The 25,091-nt window shown below is 35.7% G+C and overlaps 1 protein-coding gene across 1 annotated transcript in view; it reads right to left on the reverse strand.

The window, feature by feature from the left end:
* Nucleotides 1-25,091, reverse strand: part of CPNE8 (copine 8) — a 209,653-nt gene that overhangs the window by 152,502 nt on the left and 32,060 nt on the right. The window contains exon 4 of the mRNA XM_002929624.4: nucleotides 739-842. Within this exon, the coding sequence (XP_002929670.2) occupies nucleotides 739-842 (104 nt within the window). The remainder of the gene's footprint in view (nucleotides 1-738; nucleotides 843-25,091) is intronic.

The following is a 25,091-nucleotide window of genomic DNA, read 5'->3' on the forward strand; positions in this document are numbered from 1 at the left end:
TTAAAGACATTTATAAAGACTTGCAATGGTCATAAACGTTAATTTATTAAGTATATACTATATGTTATCCTTGTCCCTCTCAACAGATTTCCCTTGAGCAATCTCCAGACACCTAACAATCACCAGGGTTTACATCTGTGAAACAAAAACTCAGTAATGAACATCTTACAAATAAACTGACTCCGGATTCTCTGCAGACAAGACGTTGAATTTAATGATAATTTTTTGATATGCCTAACTCGGCATCAAAATAACAAGAATATTAAAAATATCAGAAATTCTGACTCCAGCATCCTGGGTCTTGGAAATACAAGACCACGAAGAGATAAAGGAAGCAACAGTTAGGCAGAGCTCTGTATGCTACACAAAGAAGCAGCTGAGAGAAACTTCAAGATCTGGGGGACACCAGCCATGGGAGCAAATGAGATCACCTTGGAAGATATGCAGGACTTGCAAAGAAAGCACCGATGCCCAAGATAGTCTGAAAGAATGTCCGTATATACCCCCAGCATTTCAGCATAGTTAAATTGCTCACTAATTTTTTCAATAAAGAAATAGCCAAAAACCTATAAAATGAAAAGTAGTGCTAGGAATAGTGCACAGGCCACACTCTAAATAGAATTAATCTGGTTTCCTACCAATATAATCTAGTATTCGTGCAACCAGACCCAGCCATATGTTACAAAATTTGCCTTTAAAAATCAGTTTCTTAACAATCCAAGTTATACCAGAACTTACAAGTCAAAACGAAGGTTCTCCCTTTCTTCAAAAAAGTAGTCAAGGATAAATTTTCGTACAAAATCAGGATTTAAAGTATTATCAATCACTTCAGTCCTTCCAAACTGTAGAGAAAGAGAGAGAGGGAGGTTAAAATCAAGCCTTGCAGGATTACCTATTACAGCATAGTACTTAGTATTAACATAGTTCCTTGAAAACATAAGCAAAAAATATCCAAATGACTTGATAAGGTAAAGCCCTGCAGAAAAGTTTTTGGAAACAAAATCATTCCCTCTTATTCACTCAGGGAAATCTGAAAATGAGCACCGAGTTCATTCAAATTATGAGGACAGCAGCTTCTGAAAACTCATATAACAAGCTGTAATACTTTCTTCCCTCTTTCTCCCCACTTCAATGCCAAATGCCACTCTAGTCAAAAGAAGGTATTTGTGTCTTAAATTTCAGTGTTTCACAAATATTCTTCCTAACCTAGTGTATAGCTAGGCCAAGCAACATATATTCTTACATCTGGAGGGGTCCAAGTGTTCATAATCAGGAAGTCCTCTATGCAAACCATTTTATTAGCCATGTTTTCAGGAGAACTTTCTTATAATCTTCAATCATTTGGGTTTTGTTTTGTTTTGCTTTAATTCTTATGGTATCTAGACAGCCTAAAATGGGACCTATAATACTTACTGTTTTTAAGCTAGTAAGTTGCACTTTTGCTTAAAAAAAAAGTTTCTCCATCTTAGGGGAAGTGAAAGCCAAGAAACGAAATTTTCTAGTCGTTCAACATGAAGGAGGGCCATCAGACTCTGCGTCCAAAGTCAGAGCAGAAATATAAATTTTACAACTCTTTTTGGTTAGTTTTTGTATTCGGCTTACGTTCTTCCCCTCCTGCTCCCATGGAATTCTAATAAGGGAATTTTAACCTTTGGTTCTGAACAGCATTATGCATGCCATCTTATCAGAGAACCAACTTTTATTAAAGTTCATGGAAATACTATTTTTTAACAGGAATAAGAGAACTGTGCTAATCCACTAAAAAGTGAAGGTCATGCTTACATAAATTTTGATAATAAAACTATGGTACAAAATACTGATGACAAAGGATTTACTATGGCTATTGCTAACAAATTATCCAAAAAAGAATTAGTTTGCAGAGGCTTATGTATCTGACAATGTTTTATACCATGGACCCGTACGTATCATACAGACAAACCACAACTGAGGTCATTAATTCAACATTTCCAAAATACTCGAACATTTACTTTGAATAATAGTAATAAGTACAGCCACCATTATTGAGAACTTACTTTGTTTCAAGTACTTTTCACACATTACTTTAAATCTTTACCATAACCATGAAAGGTACGTATTATTAGTCCCGCTTTAAAGATGAGAAATCTTTAAAAATAAATAAATAAATAAAGATGAGAAAACTGAGGCAGAGGATTCACAACCTTTGGCTACCAAATCTACATTCTTTCTAGGACTCTCCTTTATTTCAGAATAAAACATGTGAGGCCCTGAGATGATCCAACAATGAGCCTATCCACGGTTTCTAATTTTTAAAAAGTGGGAACGTACCAAATAACCATGTGCTGGCAGTGCCCACACACCCCCAAAGAGCAGTGCAGGGGTCAAGAAGTTTAAGTCTTGAACCAGACTCAGCCTGGGCCGTCCAGCCTTCGTACTGTCTGGAAGCTCCCCAGGTGATAGCAGAGAGCACCAAACCAGCGAATGCACAACACTCTTGAATAGAAATTCAGCCAGGATCCACATTCCCCAGCACCCAAATCCCTCTTGTGGATTTGAACCCAAACTCACACTCAGAGGAAAGAAGACAGAGTGAAATTTCCCAGTGCGAGCCCCACTGAGTTGCAAGCCAACAATTTTCCAGGGCCTATGAGCCATTAAACGTCCACAAACCCGTGTTTTAGGGACCGCAGGCTTGTCAGCAATATGGGTAGCTGCATATACTCTGCTATCTCAAGTGAAGATTAATAGGCAGCCATTAGGGGTGCCTGGGTGGCACAGCGGTTAAGCGTCTGCCTTCGGCTCAGGGTGTGATCCTGGCGTTGTGGGATCGAGCCCCATAGCAGGCTCCTCTGCTATGAGCCTGCTTCTTCCTCTCCCACTCCCCCTGCTTGTGTTCCCTTTCTCGCTGGCTGTCACTATCTCTGTTGAATAAATAAATAAAATCTTTAAAAAAAAAAATAGGCAGCCATTATATTATGAACACTTACTACAATATGCCTTCCACACATAGCCCCAAAACTACTTTCGATGGTATCGCCAGTAACCTTCACATTGCAAAACCCGGCGGGTCACTCTTTGGCCCTTCTCACACTAGATGGCTCAGCAGCAGGGGACACAGCTGTCCACTCCCTCCTTTCTGAAGCAGTCTTTTCTTGCTTTTGACACCACACTCCTGTTTCTCTTCCCCTCCTAGATTCTCAGGCATGCAATCTTTCATTGTCAGAGCACAGTTGTAGGCCCTCTTCCTCTGTCTACCTTCGCTCTCCTGGTAGATTATTTTATCTGTTCCTTTGGCTTTAAATCCCATCTACATGATGATAATCTCCAAAGGCAATCAGCCCAGACTCCTCTCCGAGTCACTCATGCCGGCAACTGCCTTCTTGGCTTATACACATGGTTATCTAACAGGCCCTCAGAATTATTATCAAACTTTAAATACTTACTTTATACCACAACCAGCACCCCAATCCTCGTCCTTACCAAGTCTATCCCTTGTCGATATATGACACCATCATCCTCTCGGTTCCATTGGCCGTAATTGGGAATCATCCTTCTGAACTCCTTCTTACGAACCCAACAACTCCTATTCATCACCACCTCATAAACTGGCAATCCCAACCTCAAACACATCTCCCGGCTGTCTCCTTCTCTTTGCATCTCCTGCAGCTTACTTCAAGCTTTTCAGCTTTCTCATGGACAACCTCAAGGCCCTCCTAACTCACATCTTTGTGTACTCTTGCTCTCCCTCCAATTCTTCCTCCATATAATATCCAGAATAATCTTTTGAAAAAGTATAAACACAGTCATGCAATTTCACCTCCCAAAAGGTCGCTAATGGCTTCCCATAATACTTCAAATAAAACCTTTTCTTTTGTCTGCAGGAATGGCTCCTTTCTACCTCTTGGATTTCATCATGGACCAGTATCTCCTCTTTCTCTTCACCCCAGCCAGCTGGCCTTCTTTTAGATCCCTTTACTCACTGAATCCTTTCAATCCTATGGCCTTTGCTCCTATGTGAGTAAGCCCACTCTTGCATGGGTGACTTTTTCTCATCTTTCAAGCCTCTATTTAAATGTTATCATTCTGGCTTTAAATACCCATGCTAATGTTGGCCCCCTACCCTAAAATTATTCTCCTTCATAGCACCTGTTTTTTCCTTCATAAAACTTACATTTTGTAATTATACTTTTATTTATTTGTTTTATATTTCCCTCACTAGACAGTATGTTCCATGAAGGCACAAGACATGCATACCTGTTTGATTTACACCTATACAAAATTGAACAAATGATTAACTAAAGGAGATCTAGATTGTTCAAAGGAAAAAGGATCAAAGATCATGTATAGTATAATACCAATCTTGATGAAAATATATGTTTATACATAGAGAGAGGAAAATAGAGGAAGATATACCAGAATGTAGAAATTATCTTCTAATTGTTTGGTTTATTTTCATTATGTATTTCTGGGTTTTCCTAATTTCTTGCAATGAGTATGTTTTACTTTTAAAATCAGAAACAGGGGTGCGTGGGTGGCTCACTTGGTGGGCATTTCACTCTTGGTTTTGGCTAGGGTCATGATCTCGGATCACGTGATGAGGCCCCACACAAGGCTCCCTGCTCATTGCAAAGTCTGCTTGAGATTCTTTCTCCCTCTCGCTCTCCCTCCCCCACTGCCTCTTCCTCCTGCTTGTGCACTCTCTCTCTCTCTCTCCCTTAAATAAATAAAATCTTTTAAAAAATTAAAAATACAAAACTTTCAAGCGGTGTTGCTGTTTTTTAATTCATTCTATTATGAAAAGTGAAAGCTGGCAATAATAAGAAATCACAGACACATTATGACTAGTTTAGCTCATGGGAAATGTGTCGGTTCTTTTCCAGAGGCTGGAATATATTAGCCATCAACCAAGTGATTAATCTTTTTGACTTGAAATGAAATTTGTCTCAGCTAATGCCTTATACTACCAAATAAGAAATTTCTAATTCCTTAGAAAATGTACAGTTGCATAAAATTCTATGCAGATCAGAGGGGATTAAAATTTTAAGGAAAGATGATTCATAACATTTATCAATGGTATACACCCAGGAACAGCTACATTTGAAAGAACTGCAACGTGTATCTTACAAAATCTTCTTCTGAGTATCAACTATCCTGGATTGTCAGAAGTACCTACAAAGCTGATTACAATAATCTCTGGATTTGGGTATGTGGACAGTCAAGCCCTTTTGCATAACCAGACAGTATTAAGTTTCATCATCCCATAATGAGAAAAATGTGAGAAAAATGTCCTTTATTCAACAAGGGTGAAAGTTTTCAGTCACTTGAAAAAAGTACGCAAGTTATTAATTCTATTGGAATATAAAACAGTTTCTCATAAAACTTTAAGCAAAAAAAAAAAGAAACAATTGACAATCAAGTCTTTGAAAGTTTTCCTTTGTTTTATGCTTGAGCTAATAGGATAAATACCTACTTTTCCAATTTAGGAACAAATCCTGCAGAAAATGATAGAATGGAAATATTCCTGATTTCTAAATCAACTAATTGTTAAACTGCTTCAGAGGAGCAGTATTAGAAGAACAGGCACTTATTTATGGCACCAAGTGGATGAACTCTGTTTTGATAAAAATGCTCAGAAATGTTTAATATATTGTGAAGACCCAGAATAGTCGTGTGTCAAATAAAGTGAAAGTGTCAGAGAAAAATGTCATCTGGACAAGTGCACACTTGTAGTTTGGTTCTGTTTTTTTTTCTTAATATTTTATTTATTTACTTGACAAAGACAGACACCAAGAGAGTGAACACAAGCAGGGGGAGTGGAGAAGAAGGCTTCCTGCTGAGCAGGGAGCCCAGTGTGGGGCTCGATCCCGGGACCCTGGGATCATGCCCTGGGCTGAAGGCAGACGCTTAAAGACTGAGCCACCCAGGAACCCCTGTAGTTGGTTCTTATATAAGAATTCTATCTTAGTGGTGATGATACACAGAGCATGGTCTCCAGGAAGACTAGATAAACTGAGTATTGCAAAGAGAATATTAAGATAAATTCAATTTTAAAAAAAGCTCAGTTTAGGACTATACATATCCAACTTGCATAAAGGATACAAACCCCAAGCATGCGCACACACACACACACACATACACACACACACAAACACCATTTGTACACATTTCCTCTTGATAGTTAAACATCTGGATTACCAGAAAGTCCATGGACCTCCTCCTCTGAGGGAAAGATATTTAGTTTTCTCATGTAACTCCTTATCTAAGACTTTTTTCCCCCTTTTACATATCAAAGATCTGAAATTCACTTAATTATAAAAAGACAAGTGGAAAATCTGAAGGCTTTATCTAGATGTTACATTGTTATGGATCACTGACATGTAGCTACAGATGTAGATGTGAATGTAAATTCACACACGGAAAGAAAAAGGATATTTTACATAGTGGCTTTTATTCACTTTTTAGGATCTTCTATTTTTAGGAATGAACATAAATCATTAACCAACAATAAAAGGACGCCTTGATCACATCTCTATATTGGTCACACATAAAACACAGAAAAGATTGGGAGGCCTGGGTTGCTCAGTCAGTTAAGCGTCTGCTCAGGTCAGTCCTGGGATCAAGCCCCACATGGGGCTCCTTGCTCAGCAGGGAGCCTGCTTGTCCCTCTGCCTGCCGCTCCCCCTGCTTGTGTTCTCTCTCTCTTTCTCTGACAAATAAATAAATTTTTTAAAATCTTTAAAAAATAATAAAAAAAATTGGGGGCACCTGGGTGGCTCAGTCATTAAGTGTCTGCCTGTGGCTCAGGTCGTGATCCCAGGGTTCTGGGATCAAGCCCCACATCGGGCTCCCTGCTCCACCTGGACCCTGCTTCTTCCTCCCCCACTCCCCCTGCTTGTGTTCCCTCTCTTGCTGGCTGATCTCTTTCTGTCAAATAAATAAATAAAATCTTAAAAAATAAAATTAAAAAATTAAAAAAAGAAAATACAGAAAGAACAAAACTCCACCAATTTTTAAAATTATAATGCTTTAAAACCTTAGTCAAAACATTTTAATATAATATCATACTCTAAAAAATAACAGTATTTTAAGAAACTGTTAACTACGTCATGGCTTGCTATTAATTTTGTGATTAATGGCATGCATTACCATCTGAAGAGAAAAAAAAGGGACTCAATTTATCAGGGAGGTCCTTATTGGGGAATATGGGTTAATTTTTATCATGTATCAGTTACGTTTTCGTTTATGTGACACAAAATATTTTTAAATGAATTGAGTAGATTATTATTTTAAATTAGATTGTTTTATTTAGGGTATTATCTAAATTCAATTGCAAATAAACTTAAAAATATATTCACACCGGGGCACCTGGGTGGCACAGCGGTTAAGCGTCTGCCTTCAGCTCAGGGCGTGATCCCGGCGTTATGGGATCGAGCCCCCACATCAGGCTCCTCCGCTATGAGCCCGCTTCTTCCTCTCCCACTCCCCCTGCTTGTGTTCCCTCTCTCGCTGGCTGTCTCTATCTCTGTCAAATAAATAAATAAAATCTTTAAAAAAAAAAAAGTATTCACACCAACCCTGAAGTCTCTGAATACTTAAAAGCAGTTCTATCCACAGATGGATAATAAATGTTGTTGATGCACATTCATTAGAAAGTGGATAATTATTAATTTCATATACTCAAAAGTAACTTTTGATCATTATCTTTAAAATCCTCCAAAGGAATAATTCCTAGATTGTCTTAAGAATTATTACATTCTACTACTGCCTTTCATAAGATTTTGCAACACACTTTGTCCCCTTCCTAAAATTATTCTATACGATAGACATTTAGGCATAGTTTTAGCACTGAGAGTCTTAAATTCTCAATGTTTGTTTGTGTGAGCTTTATTCAGTTTTTTTTTTTTTTTTTGAGAACTTGGCAGGAAAACAAAAACATTGCAAAGCTAAGTCTGGGAATTATTTTCATTCAAAAATGATCAGAACAAACTTTTGCTTCTGCCAATGGCAAATTAGGTTGTTTCCGACCAACTTTTCCCCTGCGAACAACTAGAAAAGTCTGACAAAATATAAAATAATCTTTTTGGAGGCACCAGAGAGCTAACAAAAAGTTATACATGTGAAACCAAAAACCTGGAGAAAAAAGAAGCCAAAAGAGGGGCCCTGTATTTGAAAAAGAAGCAAACCAAACTGATTTCCATGATCTCATCAAACTGGGGGAAACAGCGGAGTTTTTAAAACTTATTAAAGGGGTTATATTCATGTTTACTCAATATTTCTTTCCACTTGTTAATATGTTTAAGTTGTTTTCAATTGAGGGATTAAAAAAATAAGGTAACAAAAGTTTTGAGTTGGGACCCTAAGAGGCTACACCAGATGAATGAGAAGACCAATCCTCAAGAAGAATGAAACTCAACCCAGAATGGAGTGAAATCTTTAACTGGCCAAGATAAACTTTTCCCAGCCTAGTTATCTCCCCAGAAGCAAAAGTAAACCCACTCTGGAGAAATATAAAATCAACCAAAGCCTCAAGTATATTGCTAAATTTTCTTATACAATATTCAGCAATAATTAACAGCTCCAATGCAGTTGACTTTTAACAGACGAACATTCCAGTGGAGAACCAGAACAGGTAGTGGGTAAATTCAAAACTTTATTGTTTGACATTATCATAGAAATGCAAAGGCACCCAAGAGCTGAAAGGCCCAATGCTAGGGAGAAGGGAAGTGCATTAATGTGAGCCCAACTTTTGCTTGGAACAAGCAGTGACAAAGAAAAAAAGCAAGTCCACATAAAAAAATGGAGAGACAAGCAAAGCCAGGATATCTCGGCAACAATGAGCCATACTTTTGAAGACTATACAACCAAACAGAAGTAGGAGCTTAGAAAAGCTATCTGAACCCAGATTTCATTAAAATTTCTGGAAAACGGAAGGTGTCAAGGTCCAATTACATGCAAATTTACCAATTAAAAATGAGATGAGAGAGCAGAATAATCTCTCTACAGGACATGAAAGTACGCTAAAATAACAACCCAATACCAAACTAAAACTGTAGTATTTCAAATGGACCCAGAATACATACAGACATGAAAGAATTGTATATATCAGAATTAGCAATACAGAGAAAGGAGGAAATGAAGTTAAAATAAATAAAACAGCATCTTAGAAATGGAATAAACTAGTAAGGACAAAAGAATAATCACAATAGATAAAACCTAAACAGAAATCAGAAAGAAATATTATTGTTTCTAAGAATCAAAAAGAAATGGAAAAAAAAAGGAGAGAAAGTAGCAAATACTCAATACAGGCAAAGTGGACCCATCATATAATACCAGAAGTCCACAAAGAAGAAAATCATAACAAAGAACAGGCAAGCAGTAAAAACTGCAATTCATTAGCACATGGATTAAAGAAAGATAAAATTAGATTTTCTTCAGAGTTCTTGACAGAAATGTTTTATGACAAAACGGATGAATAACATTTAATATACCTAAGAAAAAATGTAATCAAAAGATTTTATATTCTTCATATTCAAAGGGCACAAATTGTTGTTGGCATAAAAAAAAAAACCACGACAGATGAATATTACTCCCATGAGCTCTTCTAAAAAATCTACTAGCGACTGAGCTTTAGATCACCAAAATTACTACAGAAATATTGACATATGGCATGGTGGTGAGCATTACTTATAAAACTAAGACTCAATTAGAGCTAAGAGAGAGAAAATAAAGCATGCAATGTCAATATGATCTGATAATGCTGATAGAATGCAACATTACTCCAACTAAGTGGAAAAACCTCAACGATCCAGGCACTAAGTGTCAACGGGTAAGGGAAAACAAGACATCATTTGCCTCTTACTGAAAGTTCACACCATCACCAACAGATTTGCCAAAGGAATTGAACCCAGGTCTGATCAACATTCTAATACAATCTGCCAAATTGTAGAAATATAAAGAACAGAAAAAAACATGATGAATTGCACCTTAAGCACACAGTCAATAAAACCCTGACTGTGGCACTCTATAGGTCAAATGGTCCAGTTTCTGTAAGATAAGTTGTAAGAAAAACAAAGGAATGGAGGGAAAGCTATAGACTAAAAGAAACAGAAAATACAAAACACTTTTTTGAAGTGTGCAAGACTAAACTATAATGTTGAGAATTGCACAGTTGGATAATAGAACCATAAACACACCCACACACACATATCATTACTCTGCGAAAACAGAGTGCTCTGATTGGGAAGGTCCACGGAAAAAAATTCTGAGTTGCAGACGAAGTTCTATTTCTTTCTTTCTTTTTTTTTTTTTTAAAGACTTTATTTATTTATTTGACGGAGAGACAGCCAGCGAGAGAGGGAACACAGGAGGGGGAGTGGGAGAGGAAGAAGCAGGCTCCCAGTGGAGCAGGGAGCCCAACAAGGGACTTAATCCCAGGACCCGAGGATCATAATCTGAGCCAAAGGCAGACGCTTAACAACTGAGCCACCAGGCGCCCCCAAAGTTCTATTTCTTGACCTTGTTAATGATTAGATGAGTGTTTGCTTTCTAATAATTCAGCAAGGTTTTCATTTTTTGTATTTGTTTCCAATAATCAAAAAAGTAAATGCCAAATAAGAGCATCTCCCTATAAAAACAAATGAGACAACTATTGACAACATAACTGCAAAATTTCACCAACATAAATGGTAAAGGTAATTCTTCATACAGCATTAAAATGCATATAGCATACAAATGCACAAAGAAATGAAAAGCACCTAACAAATATATGGAAAATAAAAAAGAATATTGATGATATAAAATAATATTAAACTATCCTGTGTTTTTATATTATATGTAAGATTAACATTCATAACAATGACACCAAACATGGGAGTAGAGATAAGTTAAAATGCTTTAGGACTAAGAATTTTCTGGAAAGTTGTAACAAAACTAACATCAGATTCTAAAATATCAAGAAACTTTCATGCATATATTGAACTCTTTAGGGTAACTACTAAGAATAGTAAAAGAAAGTAAAACTAACAAGCTAATATTGGGAAAAGCAAGTAATGCTAAAAAAATTATTGTCAAATCCAAAGAAGAAAAGAAATGAGAGATAAAGAATTTAAAATGTATGAACACAATTTAAAAAATAAAAAGGAACAGTAAAATAGTAGATTTAAACTGAAATATATTGGCAGCTCCATTAATTGTAAATAACCTAAACACTTTGAATAAGGTAAATATTATTGACGTAGATTTATTTTTAAACCCAAGGGTCTGCTGCTTACAAGGAACAGACTTTAAATACAAAAATACAAGAAAATTAAAAGTAAGTCGAAGAGAAAAAAGACTAACTGTGCAAACATCAAAGAAAAGAAAGCCAGATTATTCAAATATCAATCAAAGTAGAATTTAAGAAATATTTCCAGAGAAAGAGTAAAAGCCCTAAACATCTTGTCTCCAGAAGTAAAGAACTGCTAAAAGAATGACAGGGGCACTTTTATTTAGACTTTATTTTTTTTTCTTAGTCTCAGAGGTAGAATGTAGTATTCATCAGTTGCATATAACATCCAATGCTCGTTACATTATGTGCCCTCCTTAATGCCCATCACCCAGTTACCCCATCCGTCCACTCACCTCCCCTCCAGCAACTCTCAGCTAGAGTTCAGTGTCTATTATGGTTTGCCACCCTCCGAATTTTCATCTTACTTTATTTTTCTTTCCCTCCCTATGTTCATCTGTTTTGTTTATTAAAACCCACATACAAGTGAAATCATGCGGTATTTGTCTTTCTCTGACTGACCGATTTCACTTAGCATAACGCCCTCTAGTTCCATCCACACCACTGCAAATTGCAAGATTTCATTCTTTTTGATGGCTGAATAATATTCCATCAGAGAGAAAAAGAATATACACCACATCCTCTTTATCCATACATCTATTGATGGACATCTGGACTCTCTCCATATTTTGGCTATTGTGGACAATGCTGCTATAAACATTGGGGTGCATGTGCCCCATAGAATCACTATGTTTGTATCCTTCAGATAAATACCCAGTAATGCAATTGCTGGGTCTATTTTCAACTTCTTGAGGAACCTCCATACTGTTTTCCAGAATGGCTGCACCAGTTTGCATTCCTACTAACAGTGTAAGAGGGTTCCCCATTCTCTGCAGTCTCTCCAAAACCTGTTGTTTACTGAGTTATTAATTATAGCCATTCTAACCAGCATGAGGTGGTATCTCATTGTGGTTTTGACTTGTATTTTGACAGGGGCACTTTTAAAAGACACAGAAGCCAACTTGAAGGTGCTCCCATTTGTCAAATTTGTGAAAATTTGAGCCCCAAAATAAATAATAGTAACATATGAAAATCCATTGAAAAAGAAGAAACCATGAGTCCACATTTATAAAATAAATGAATAAATTAAAAGTCTAGTGAGGAAAGAGCTATTTATATACTCTCAAAGCATCTCCCCACACACTCTACCTTCCCAACATAATTGCCAGAGTCTCCTCCCAAAATATTAACTACAAAAAAGGAGTGTAACTTTTTGGTGGAGAATGCTATCAAACATTACTTAAAACAAGTGATCAAAATTAACCTAACCAAAACTGGGACAAATCAAAATCCTGTGCCACCAGATGGGATGCAACAAGAACACACAGTCTCACCTCTGTGATATTTCATCCAAAGCTGCACATGAGGGAAAACATCACACAAAATCAAAATGAGAGAAATTCTATAATGTAGCTGACATTTCATTTTCAAAAGTGTCAAGTTCATCAAATTTAAGGAAAGACTGAGGAAGTATTCAAGATCAAAAGAGATCCCAAAAAATGACACCTAACGCAACACCTAATTCTAAATGGAATCCATCTGCTTTAAAACATACTATTGGGACAAGTGGTGAAAGCTGAATAGGGTCTTAGGGTTTGATGGTAGAAACATGTCAGTATTAATTCCCTAAGTCTCAGTATTATATTATGGCTATGTAGGAGAATGTCCTTTGTGCAATAAAGTATTCAAGTGCTCTGGGTCATCATGTTGGCAACTTATTCTCAAATGGTCCAAAGGAAAAAAATTATTTCTATATGTGCAACTTTCCTGTAAATATAAGATAGTTTCAAAATTAAAAAAAAGCACTTTGAATCTCAAAGCTAACAAAAGTACAATATACCAAAACTTGTTGAAGCTCCTCAAAAAAAAAAAAAAAAACTGTAGCCTAAAATGCATATAGTAGAAAAGACAAATTACTAAAAATAAATGTTGCTGGGGCACCTGGGTGGCTCAGTCGTTAAGCGTCTGCCTTTGGCTCAGGGCATGATCCCGGTGTTCTGGGATGGAGCCCCACATCAGGCTCCTCCGCTGGGAGCCTGCTTCTTCCTCTACCACTCCCCCTGTTTGTGTTCCCTCTCTCGCTGGCTGTCTCTCTGTCAAATAAATAAATAAAATCTTTTAAAAATAAATAAATAAATAAACAAATAAATAAATGTTGTTGTCTAACTAAGAATTTAGAAATAGAACAAATTAAACACCCTAAAATGTGGGAAAAGTAACAAAAATAATTGCAATAATCAATAAAATTTTTAAAAACTAAATAAAATAACCAATAATGGTGAATGTCGATTCTTTGAGAAGACTAATAAAACTGATAAGCCGTTACCAAGATAGATCAAGGGGAAAAAAAGAGGGAAAATGCAGATTATTAATATCAGAAAGTAAAAAGAGCATCATTATAGATCATACAGAAATTATACATATCATAAAAGTATATCACAAGCAAATTTATGCCAATAAACTTGAGAATTTGGGCAAAGCTAATAAATTCTTGGAAGAACATAGCACACAAAATTGACAGAAGAGGAAATTGAAATCTTGAGTAAACATAAATGTAAGAAAGGAAATGAATCTGAAGTTAAAATATCCCACAAAGAAATATTCAGGCTAACAGTGCTTTAGCAACAAAATTTTCTAAACATTTTAATTAAGATATGACATTAACATTTCATATATTCTCTCAGAGAAGAGAAAAAGTAGAAATACTTTCAAGCACACTTATTGAGGCCTGCCCTAACCTAAACAACAAAATCTGAAGTCTATGACAAGAAAGGAAATTTATAGATCAATATCACTCATAACATAAATTCAAAATTCTAATAAATAATAGCAAAGCTTAGCAATCAATATATTTAAAAGATAATACATTATGAATCAGTTGGTTTTATCCCAGAAATATACTTATTTTAACTGAAAACCCAACATGTAATTCACCACATTGACAAAATAAAGAAAAATAATCATCTCATAGATGCATATATGAAAACTTTACCCTTAAGACCATAAACAAAACAAGGATGCTTCCTATCACCACCTTTATTCTACACTGTACAAGAAGTACTTGTCAGCACAATAAATATCATGATTAGATAGGAAAAAAAACTCTAATGTGCAGATCAGCATAGTTTATGCAGAAAATGTTTAAAATTCCACAAATCATTATTAGTAAGTTGAGCAATGTCACTTCAGAGTTATCATCCAAAAACTAAATTATATTTTGTATATCACAATAAAAAATAAAAATGAAAAATGATGAGTTACATTAAAATCAAAAATAGTGAATGACTAAAGTTAAATCCAACTAAAGATATGCAAGAGCTCTACATAAAAAACTATAACCTCTTAAAGGAAACTAAAGAAAATGTAAATAATTAGAGGGGCACCCATATTTATAGACTGTAAGGCATACTATTTTACATATTTCAATTCTCTGAAATCGATCTACAGTTTCAACACCATCTTAGATCTCATAGTGTATCTCTGCGTGTGTATGTGCATATGCATATATGTGTATGTGCATAAAGTAGCAAATAAATTCCAAAATTTCTGTGGAAAAGTAAAAAAAAAAAAAAAAACTAAAAATATCCTAGAACAGTGTTCAGAAAATTACAGCCCCAGAGCCAAATTTGTCCTGCTGCCTATTTCATAAATTAAGATTCATTGCAGCATAGCCATCATCAAGTGTTCATATATGTCCATGGCTGCTTTCATGCTACGATGGCTAGAGAGACCATAGGGCCACCTAGCCTAAAATATTTATGCAGCCCCTATTTACATTTGGTCCTTTACAAGAAAAGAAAAATGCTAACCTTTGGCCTTGAAAATCTTGAAGGAAAAGAAAAAAAACTACAAAGCACAAACAACCAGATTTCGTTATTAAGATTTTATTTTATTTTTTATTTTTTATTTTTATTTATTCGACAGAGACAGAGGCAGCCAGCGAGAGAGGGAACACAGGCAGGTGGAGTGGGAGAGGAAGAAGCAGGCCCCCCGCTGAGGAGCCTGATGTGGGGCTCGATCCCACAACGCCGGGATCACGCCCTGAGCTGAAGGAAGACACCCAACCACTGTGCCACCCAGGCGCCCCCAGATTTCATTATTAAAACAGAGTTATTAAAACAAAGTATACCACAGTAGAAACCTAACAAGGCCCTCACATATACAGTCATTTCATCTATGATAATGGGGAGATGACTCTGCAGTGGAGAAAGGAAATCTCTTTAATAAATCCTCCTGGGTCAATGAGATACCATACGGAATCAAAGTAAACTTTACCTCAACCCATACCCAAAAATTAATCTCAGAGAAGTGTAAACCTAAATATGAGAGTTAAAACAGTAAAACTTCTAGAACATAATCTTGGGGAATATATCATGACCTTTAAATGAGAACGTTTCCTCAAACAAAACAAAAGCATAGCTCATAAAGGAATAGACTGCTAGGTCGACCTAAGTTAAAATTAAGAATTTCTGCTCACCAAAATACACAGTTCAGAGAGTAAAAAACCATGCTACAAAAGGAGACAAGTATTTGCAAGACATATAAGTAACAAAATTCCTATCCTAGAGATATAAATAACTCCTAAAAATCAATAATAGGAAAAACAGCTGAACATGCACATCATAAAAGATAAGCCAGGTGGTCATCAGGCCTACCAAAGGGTGATCAGCCAAATTATCAGGAAGTTAAAATCCAAACAAGATAGCTTTGCATGCTAACCAGAATGGAAAACATTAAAAAGACTTGTAATAGCAAGCATTAGCAAGAACGCGCTGCAATGAGAATGGCAGATGGAAAATTCTGGAAAATGATCTGGCAGTATGTACTGAAAATGAAAATATGCACACCAATGGAGGCATCACAATCCTTGATTTCGAACTCTATTACCAAGCTACAGTAATCAAAACAGTATAGTATTGGCATAAAAATAGATACAAAAATCAATAGATCAGAATGAAGAGCCTAGGAATAAACCCGTGCATAGCAATTAATTTACAACAAAAGAGCCAAGAATAAACAATGGGGAAAGGACTATCTCTCCAGTAAACGGTGGGAAAACGAGACTGCCAAATGCAAAAGAATGAAACTCTTAAACCATACGAAAAACTAATTAAAAATGGATTAAAGACTTGAATGTAAGACGTGAAACCATACAATTTCTAGAAGAAAACATAGGCAGTAAGCAACTCAACATAGGTCTTGGTGGTAATTTTTTCAATCTAACATCAAAAGTAAAAGCAACAAAAACAAAAATAAACAAATGGGAATGCATCAAACTTAAATGTTTCTGCACAGCAAAGGAAACCATCAAGAAAATGAAAAGGCAACTTACTGAATGGGAGAAAAAAAATTGCAAATCATATATCTGATAAGGGGTTAGTATCCAAAATATATAAAGAACTTATTTAACTCAATAGTAAAAAAAAAAAAAAAAAATCAATCCAATTAAAAAATAGGGAGAGGATCTGAACAGACATTTTTCCAAAGACACACAGCCAGCCAATAGGTGCATAAAAGGTGCCCACCACCACTAATCATCAGGGAGATGCAAATAAAAACTACAGTGAGGTATCACTTGTTAGAATGGCTTTTATCAAAAAGACAAGAAATGACTAGTGTTGGGGAGGATACAGAAAAAGGGGAACACTTGTGCACTGTTGGTAGGAATGTAAACTGGTGCAGTCACCGTAGAAGACAGTATGGAGGGTCCTCAAGAAATTAAAAATAGAACTATCATATGACGTAGCAATTCCATTTCTGGGTATTTATCCAAAGAAAACAAAAATACTAACTCAAAAAGATATATGCACCCCCATGTTCACTGCAGCATTATTTACAATAGCCAAGATATGGAAACAACCTAAGTGTCCATCAATGAATGAATGGATAAAGAAGAGGTGATATATATATAACATATATTCTAATATTCTATATATAATATTCTATATCTAATAGCCTAATATTCCATATAAATAAATATATATCTATATCTATGTATCTATATCTATTCTGATATATATGTATTAGAACATTATTCAGCCATAAAAAAAGAAGGAAATTCTGCCATTTGTGACAACATGAATAGACCATAAGGGCATTATGCTAAGTAAAATAAGACAGTCAAAGACAAATATTGTATGGTCTCACTTATATGTAGAATATTAAAAAAAATAAATACAAAATAAATTTAAAAAGCTCATAGGTACAGAGAACACGGTGGTGGTGCTGCCAGAGGCAAGGGTGGGGAGTGAAAAATATGAGTGAAGGAGGTCAAAAGGTACAAACTTCCAGTTATAAAATAAATATGTCATGGGGACATAATGCACAGCATGGTGACTACAGTTAGTAACAATGGAATGTATATTTGAAAGTTGCTAAAAAAAATAAACCTCAAAAGGTCTTATCACAAGGAAAAAAAATTAAAACTGTGTGTGTGATAGATGTTAATGAGATTTATCATGGTAATCCATTTCACAGTATATATGCACATAGAATCATTATGTTGTATCTGAAACTAATATAATGTTATGTGTCAATTATATCTCAATTTTTTAAAAATGAAACTATGTATTACTCTGTATTTATTCCTAGATATACAAACAATAAGAATAATAAATATATAAAGAAAAGTACAAGAATGTTCTAATCAGTTAATCACAATATTCAACACCTGGGAACAACTCAAATGTCTATCCAGAGTATCGTTGATAAATAAATTGGGGTATATTCATAAATAGAAAACCATAAAGCAAAAAACATGAACAAACTATTACCACATGCATGGATAGACTTCCAAAGCATAACTGTGAGTTATGAAACTAGACACAAATAAATATATACTGTATCATTCTATTTCTATAAGACTTAAGAATAGAAAAAATTATCCTATAATGCTAGAAGTCAGGATAGTGGTTTAATTTGGGAGGAGAGAAGGGCATAATCAGAATTGCTGGATTGTAGAAGGTTCTATTTCTGATGTAGGTGATGGTTACATGGATGTGTTCACATCTAATAAATTATTGTGCTGTATTATTTTCCCCTTTGTTCAGGTATATTTTATTTCAATAAAAAGGTATATTAAAAACAGAACAGAAAGTCAGCCATAATAAAAAGAAAATTAATTCTGCCATCTGCAAGACAACACAGAGGAAATTTGAGGGCATTATGCTAAGTGAAATAGGTCAGTCAGAAAAAGATAAATACCATATGATCTCATTTATATGCGGAATCTTAAAAAACCAAACTCATAGAAACAGAACAGACTAGACGTTGCCAGGGATGGCAGGAATGGGCAAAAGTGGTCAAAGGATACAAACTTCCAGTCCCAAGATGAATAAGTTCTGAAGACGTGATGTACAATAGAGTGACTATAGTTAAGTGATTATAGTTAACAATACCATATGATATATTTGAAAGCTGCTAAGAGAGTAGATCTTTAAAGTTCTCACCACAACACACACACACACACACACACAAAACTCATATTGAGATGATAGATGTGTTAACTAGTCTTATTTTGGTAATCATTTTGCAATATATACATATATCAAATTATTACATCATACACTCAAAACTTACATAATGTTATATATCAATTAGATCTCAATAAAGCTGGGGAAAATAAAAAATAAATAAGAACAGGAAAAAAAAAACTCAAGAGACCAAAATTACTCTGGATTTGTTTTTCAAGTAATAATCAGCAAAGTTCTATTGAAAGTATGATTCTTATTCAATTGGTCACAGAATATTCATAGAGTTAAAAGACTTTAACTGAGCCATATAAAGAAAGGACAACTTAAATTAACCCACAGCTTCTAATTATCTGTAGCCAGGAGTATTTGCAAAATGACTTCATGTCCTTTTCTAAACAAAAAATTTCAAGGCTCAAAGGTTTCTTTCCAAAACCAGTATGGCTGAACTTGGGAATTCAAATACATAGAGTATTTTCCTGAGGGGCACACAAAATATTTTTGCTAAAATAGTATTGCCTTAAGACTGACTATATATACCATAGAAGATACTGGTATTATAAAATTCTTTCAACCATATGCCACACAAGTAATTTATTTTTATTTAATAATTTTTATTTTGTTATATTACTCACCATACAGTACATCCCCAGTTTTTGATGTAATGTTCCATGATTATTTGCGTCTAACACCCAGTGCACCATGCAATACGTGCCCTCCTTACTACCCATCGCCAGCCTATCCCAATCTGCCACCCCCCCCGAAGCCCTCAGTTTGTTTCCCAGAGTCCACAGTCTCTCATGGTTCATTCCCCCTTCTGTTTACCCCCCTTTCATTCTTCCCTTCCTTCTACCGATCTTCCTATTTCTTATGTTCCATAAATGAGCGAAAGTAATCCTGAAAGAGAACTTCAAATGTCTCCTGTTACAAACCCCTCAATGAATCACAGTGGAGATGTCATGATACATATTGTGAGAATCCTTCAAATGTCTATGAGAAGAATATAATCTCTGCAGATTGAATTTTTAGCAGTATGCTGTCATTAAGATCTTTTTTTAAAAAGGGAGAGGCAAACTAAACAAAACGAAGTGTTCAGTTGCTCTGCAGCATGAATCCAGTCGTGAAGACAGTATCCGCAGCCATACAGGACCCTCCTCAGTGTCTTAGCAACAGTTCCTGCCTAAAGACTGTATCAATTGTATCTGTACCAATAACTTTAGCTGGTTCATTCTAGTATTTCTATAGGACAAAAAGGAGAGAATGAAACTAGTATCCTGTTAGCTTCAAGAGGTATACATGTTTTCAATGGATGCTGTAATTCAAATTCCAAAACATGTTGTTCAAGTTATGATAGGGAGTGGCAGAACAAGCACAAGGTCTCATAACTAGTCAGTATACCACACAAATGTTCTCATTTGAAAAATGTGACCTTCATACCAAATGAGCTAAAGGGGTTCTTCCAACTCATAAGTTTTGAAACCATGAGAGTTGAGTGTGTGCCTATATTGAGGGTATCCTCAAATTCGTCCTTTCAGCAAATATTAACTGAGCACCTTCTAAGAACAAAGCCTTGTCCTAAGTGCTACAGTGCAGGAGGCTGACATTTAAGGAGCACCGAGTTAAAAAGTGAAGCTGAGACATCTAAGAGAGTAAGTTCACAAAAAAGGCCTTGATGCGTGTTGACGGATATAAAGTAGAAGGTGACAAGGACCATGAGAAAGATATAGAAATTACAGGATTTTAACGGTGCAAGGTGGAAATTCTAGTTGTGAAGTTCAGAAAAGTCTAATAAGTAAGGTACCAGTCAAGCTGGACTAGGAACAATATTCTCATCCTTCCGAATGTGTTTGTGTGTTTACATATCATTCATATACGATTCAGTATGGAGATGAATAAATGTTAAACAGCTCAATGCCAGAGGAATGGTTCAGAGCAGAGACAATGTTAACTATAGTAATCAACATGTGCCAGTAGATTTAACACCAAACTATGATCGCTGTGGATTAAACAAACTTCAGTTTGCTTTTTTTCATCACCTACTAACTTAGGGAATCTGAAACAAACTCTATAATTTTAAATGTTTAAGAGTAATTCACAAAAGAGACTACCTATGGGTAACTAAAATTTAACTCAAGTTAATTGCAACATTTTCAGAACCTCTCAAAGTAAGCGTGCATCCTCAGGGATAATACTTCGCCATTTCCACTTGCCAAGAAGAGGTTTTCATATTTTCATCATTCATGACACTTAAGTATCATTTCTAGCTCCAAAATTATAATTTTAGTTTTAAAAGATCAATTACTTCAAGAGCTTTTGATAATTCACAATCATTAGAATTGATAGAAGAAGTGCAGGTAATTCTGTCAGATATAATTTTAAAATTGCAGATTTCAACTACAGATCAATTTTAAATGTTTTTCTCTCTATTTGGAGCATTTATTTCAACATAGTTTAAGCTCTTTTTCTTTTTTTATTACTGCTTACTATCTAAAGGTAATTCATCCCAGAACATAAAATCATATAGCTAGTTACTACATACTTCTCCAGAATACAACAAATTCAATACAAACACAACCACTATATTACTGAAATAGTGTTGATACCTAAATCAGTACAATGACAGTATAGACACTGGAGTGGCTGGTAAAATTCTCCAACTATATTGTATGCTCTTCAAGGCAGAATACCATCTATTTTAAAATCTTACCCACCACTGCAGCTACAAAACAGGCACTCAAAAATATGTCAAACTGAGAAATGGGTGGATATATTTAAAGTTATTAATAAAGTATCAATAATTTTGTTTTGCTTCTCTGATTCCAAAAATCCTGAGAGTACTTACCAGAGTGGTTTTGCTGTTATCTAGTAAAATAATGTTCAATACTTATAATTGGGAGAGCTGAAAAAATGACTAGAAAACTCTAGTTTTGAACTCTCCAGTCTCATAAAAAGCAGACTTGTAAGGAAATTAGAACTAATTGAGTCCAATTTCATTCCTGATGAATTAGTCCAGCCCCTGTTTAAATACTTCCAGAAACAGGACAACCACTAGAACACCCGCATACAGTTCTAGGAAACCCATTCCACTGTGGGATGCTCCAAGTGTTACAAAGGTCTTCCTCACAGGGGCGCCCGGGTGGCTTTGTCAGTTGAGCGGCTTAGTTGGTTGAGCATCTGCCTTTGGCTCGGGTCATGAAGGGTCATGAACCCGAAGTCCCAGGATCAAGCCCCACAACAGGCTCCCTGCTCAGCAGGGAGTCTGCTTCTCTCTCCCTCTGCCCTTCCCCCTGCTTGTGGTCTGTATCTCTCTCCCTCCTTCTCTCAAATAAATAAATAAAATTTTAAAAAAAATAAAAAGTCTTCTTCACAGTGGCTTAAACAACGTCTCTTTGTCTCTCCATCCTCAGAGCCAAATTTTTTTTCTTCCTTTTTTATTTCAATATCAAGTAAGTGTACTCCTGTTTCTAAATGAAAATTCTTTTAAGAGCTTGAAGACATTTATTATGACTAGTCAGGGTCTTTGCATTTTTTAGATTCAACATTCTTTTATTCATATGGCATAGCTCCTATCCCTTTCTTCAAGATGGTAGCCCTCCTAAAAATACACAGTAGGCGTTTTGATGGTCTCAGATGGAAAACTGAAAAGTAACACTCCAGATCTCATCCCACCAGAGCAAAATACAATAGTATTTGATTGAATCACATGAAATTGCCAACACTCGACCATTTTTGACCTACAAAAATGACAATTTCATGTAGTTCAACATAATAGCATTATGTTCTTTGATGTAAGCACTGCACATCCATCAACACGTCCTCAGATTGCATTAGCTTTTTAGCAGCTGTGTAACACTACTGTTTCATATTAGGTTTGAGGCCAAGTAAATCCCATAGGTCATTTTCTCATCAACTGCTGGGCTTGTGCAATGAATTTTGCAGAATTTTATAATGCAGGAATTTACTTACCTGCCACTTACTAGTTTTGTTATCCTTATAAAAGTTTTTTGATCTCGTAGACTCCCAATATATCCTGAATCATATAATGCTTCCTATGTGCCAGACACAGTGGTTCACCTTTGATCTTCACAACCACTATATGGGCTAGAATCATTATCATTTCCCACATCACAGATGAGGAAAGACACTGAGAGGTCAAGTGCATGCCCTTAACCACTACATCACTGGACTCTCAAAATAAGGAAACTGGCTTTCTCAAATGGTTTTGTGGTGATTTAATAATATATATAATGTATTTAATTTTTTCAAATTAAATTAAATAATTTAATTATTTAAATTAATTTAATTTAAATTTCTCTTTCCTTTATCCAGCGAGTTCAATTAGCTGCTAAATACAATGGATTTTAGCTCCTAAATGCTTGTCTCTTGCATCTGGCACTTCCTTTTTATTCTTCCAGACTATTCTCCAGTTACTAACAATTTTAATTCTTCTGAAATGCTGTCTGTTGAAATTGCCTCTTAACTCCTTTCTCTTCATCTTCATCCATCTGTTCCTATCCACACTATATAACTCTGGGACCTATTTCTCATCGCTTCCTCAATTTCTACTTTGTTTTTATACCCCTGTTGAGTATTATTTCCTTACTAACTCTTTTTACTCCTTCAAGGAGAAAAAAATAAACAAGCAGAATACTGTTGTCAGTCTTATTTTATTATTATGCTATTTTCCCTGACGAGTAGGCCGCCTTTCCTATTTGTCTCTCATTCAGAGGCAAGCTTAAATAAATAAGAATAAAGCCCAAAAATCAATTTATAGAATTTTCTTCCATTAACAAAACCAGAATGTGAACGTTGGGATCAGATGGGGATTCTGCAAAGCAAGGTGGTCTAACAGCAGAGGCTCTGGAGCCAGATGGCCAGGGCTGAAATCCCCACTCTGTTATTTATAACTGGGTAACTTTCATCCTGTCACTTAAGCTTTCTGTGCTTTAGTTTCCTCATGTGTAAAATAAGGATTATAACAGCATCACCTCTTAAGGTTATTGTGCAAACAATAAATTAGCCAATATATATAAAGGGATGAGAATAGTAGTTAGTATGAAAGATCTTGTTTAGGCAATAGGAAAGCCTCATCGCTAGGGATCTTCATTGGCCCAGATGCCTGGTCCCATGCCTTATGAATATTTATCTCAGTTCCTTTATTGGTCCCTCAAGTAATGTTATTTTCTGAACACTTCTGATAAGTGCTCATCCCCAGCTAGCTTGACTCTTATGGTCAGTCAGCAGTTCCACTGGATTGCCCCAGGCCTTTGAGAAAGGGAACTCTAGACCCAATAACAAGAGATAGCATATCTTTTTGGAAAATAATCAAAGGAAAAATTAGAGGAATAAGAAAAAGGAGCATGGACTCAGGAGAATGTTCTAACAGAGAAGACAAAAGATAACATAGATAGAAGTCTGGATGAAGGAGGTGGCTCATTTGAGATTTTTTTTTTTTTTAATAGAAAAGAATTCACACCACTGGAAGACTGATAAATAAAGGAGGTGTGGGAAGGAAAGTCAAGATGGCTGCAAAAACCACAGTTTGATATTTTGGCTGGTGACGTTATTAACTATATGTGGAGCAAAGAAACAGCAGCCATAGGGTAGAACTGATGAATTTGCATTGGGGTATGTAGAGTTTGAGATAAAGCTCAAATAATCACACGGAAATGTCTAGAAGCAGTTAAATATGAGAAACTGGTGCTCAGTACCCCCACTGACCCATTATCAGTAGGGACAATTTCTGAATTGGTTTATTCTGCCAGTTTTGAGAATAAATTACAATGACCTTATCTTCTATCTCACAGTTGAGACACACTGGTAAATTGGCTGGCTGTAAAGCAATGTACGGCAACAAATAGCACAAACCCCACCAGGGAAATCTCACCAGAAACGGTAACCTCATTAAAACAATGCACTAACTTCCTAGGATAACCAGCCGCTACAAGCAGATAGAAGTGCCTTTTATTTTAATAGGCCCTCCCCTCCCCTCCGGAGATCATCCTTCCATTTGTACGTGAAGATAGTCTAGAATTCAAAATAACTGAAATACTAATTCTGCCTCCTTGTTTTTATTTCATTAAACAAAGTATGCTTGTGCTGTGATGAGCACTGGGTGTTACACGCAACTGATGAATCGTTGAACATTATATCAAAAACTACGGACGTGCTATATGCTGGCTAACTGAACATACATACATACATACATACATACGTAACAAAGTATGCTTTTATTAGGAACCTGAGCTTCTACTTTATTTCCAAATAATAAGTTACTAACTGGCAAAAAAGCAGGTGATAGTTGATATCAAGCACCATAC

This window comes from Ailuropoda melanoleuca, chromosome 16 (assembly GCF_002007445.2).
Source record: "Ailuropoda melanoleuca isolate Jingjing chromosome 16, ASM200744v2, whole genome shotgun sequence".
In the NCBI taxonomy this organism is placed as follows: Eukaryota; Metazoa; Chordata; class Mammalia; order Carnivora; family Ursidae; genus Ailuropoda; species Ailuropoda melanoleuca.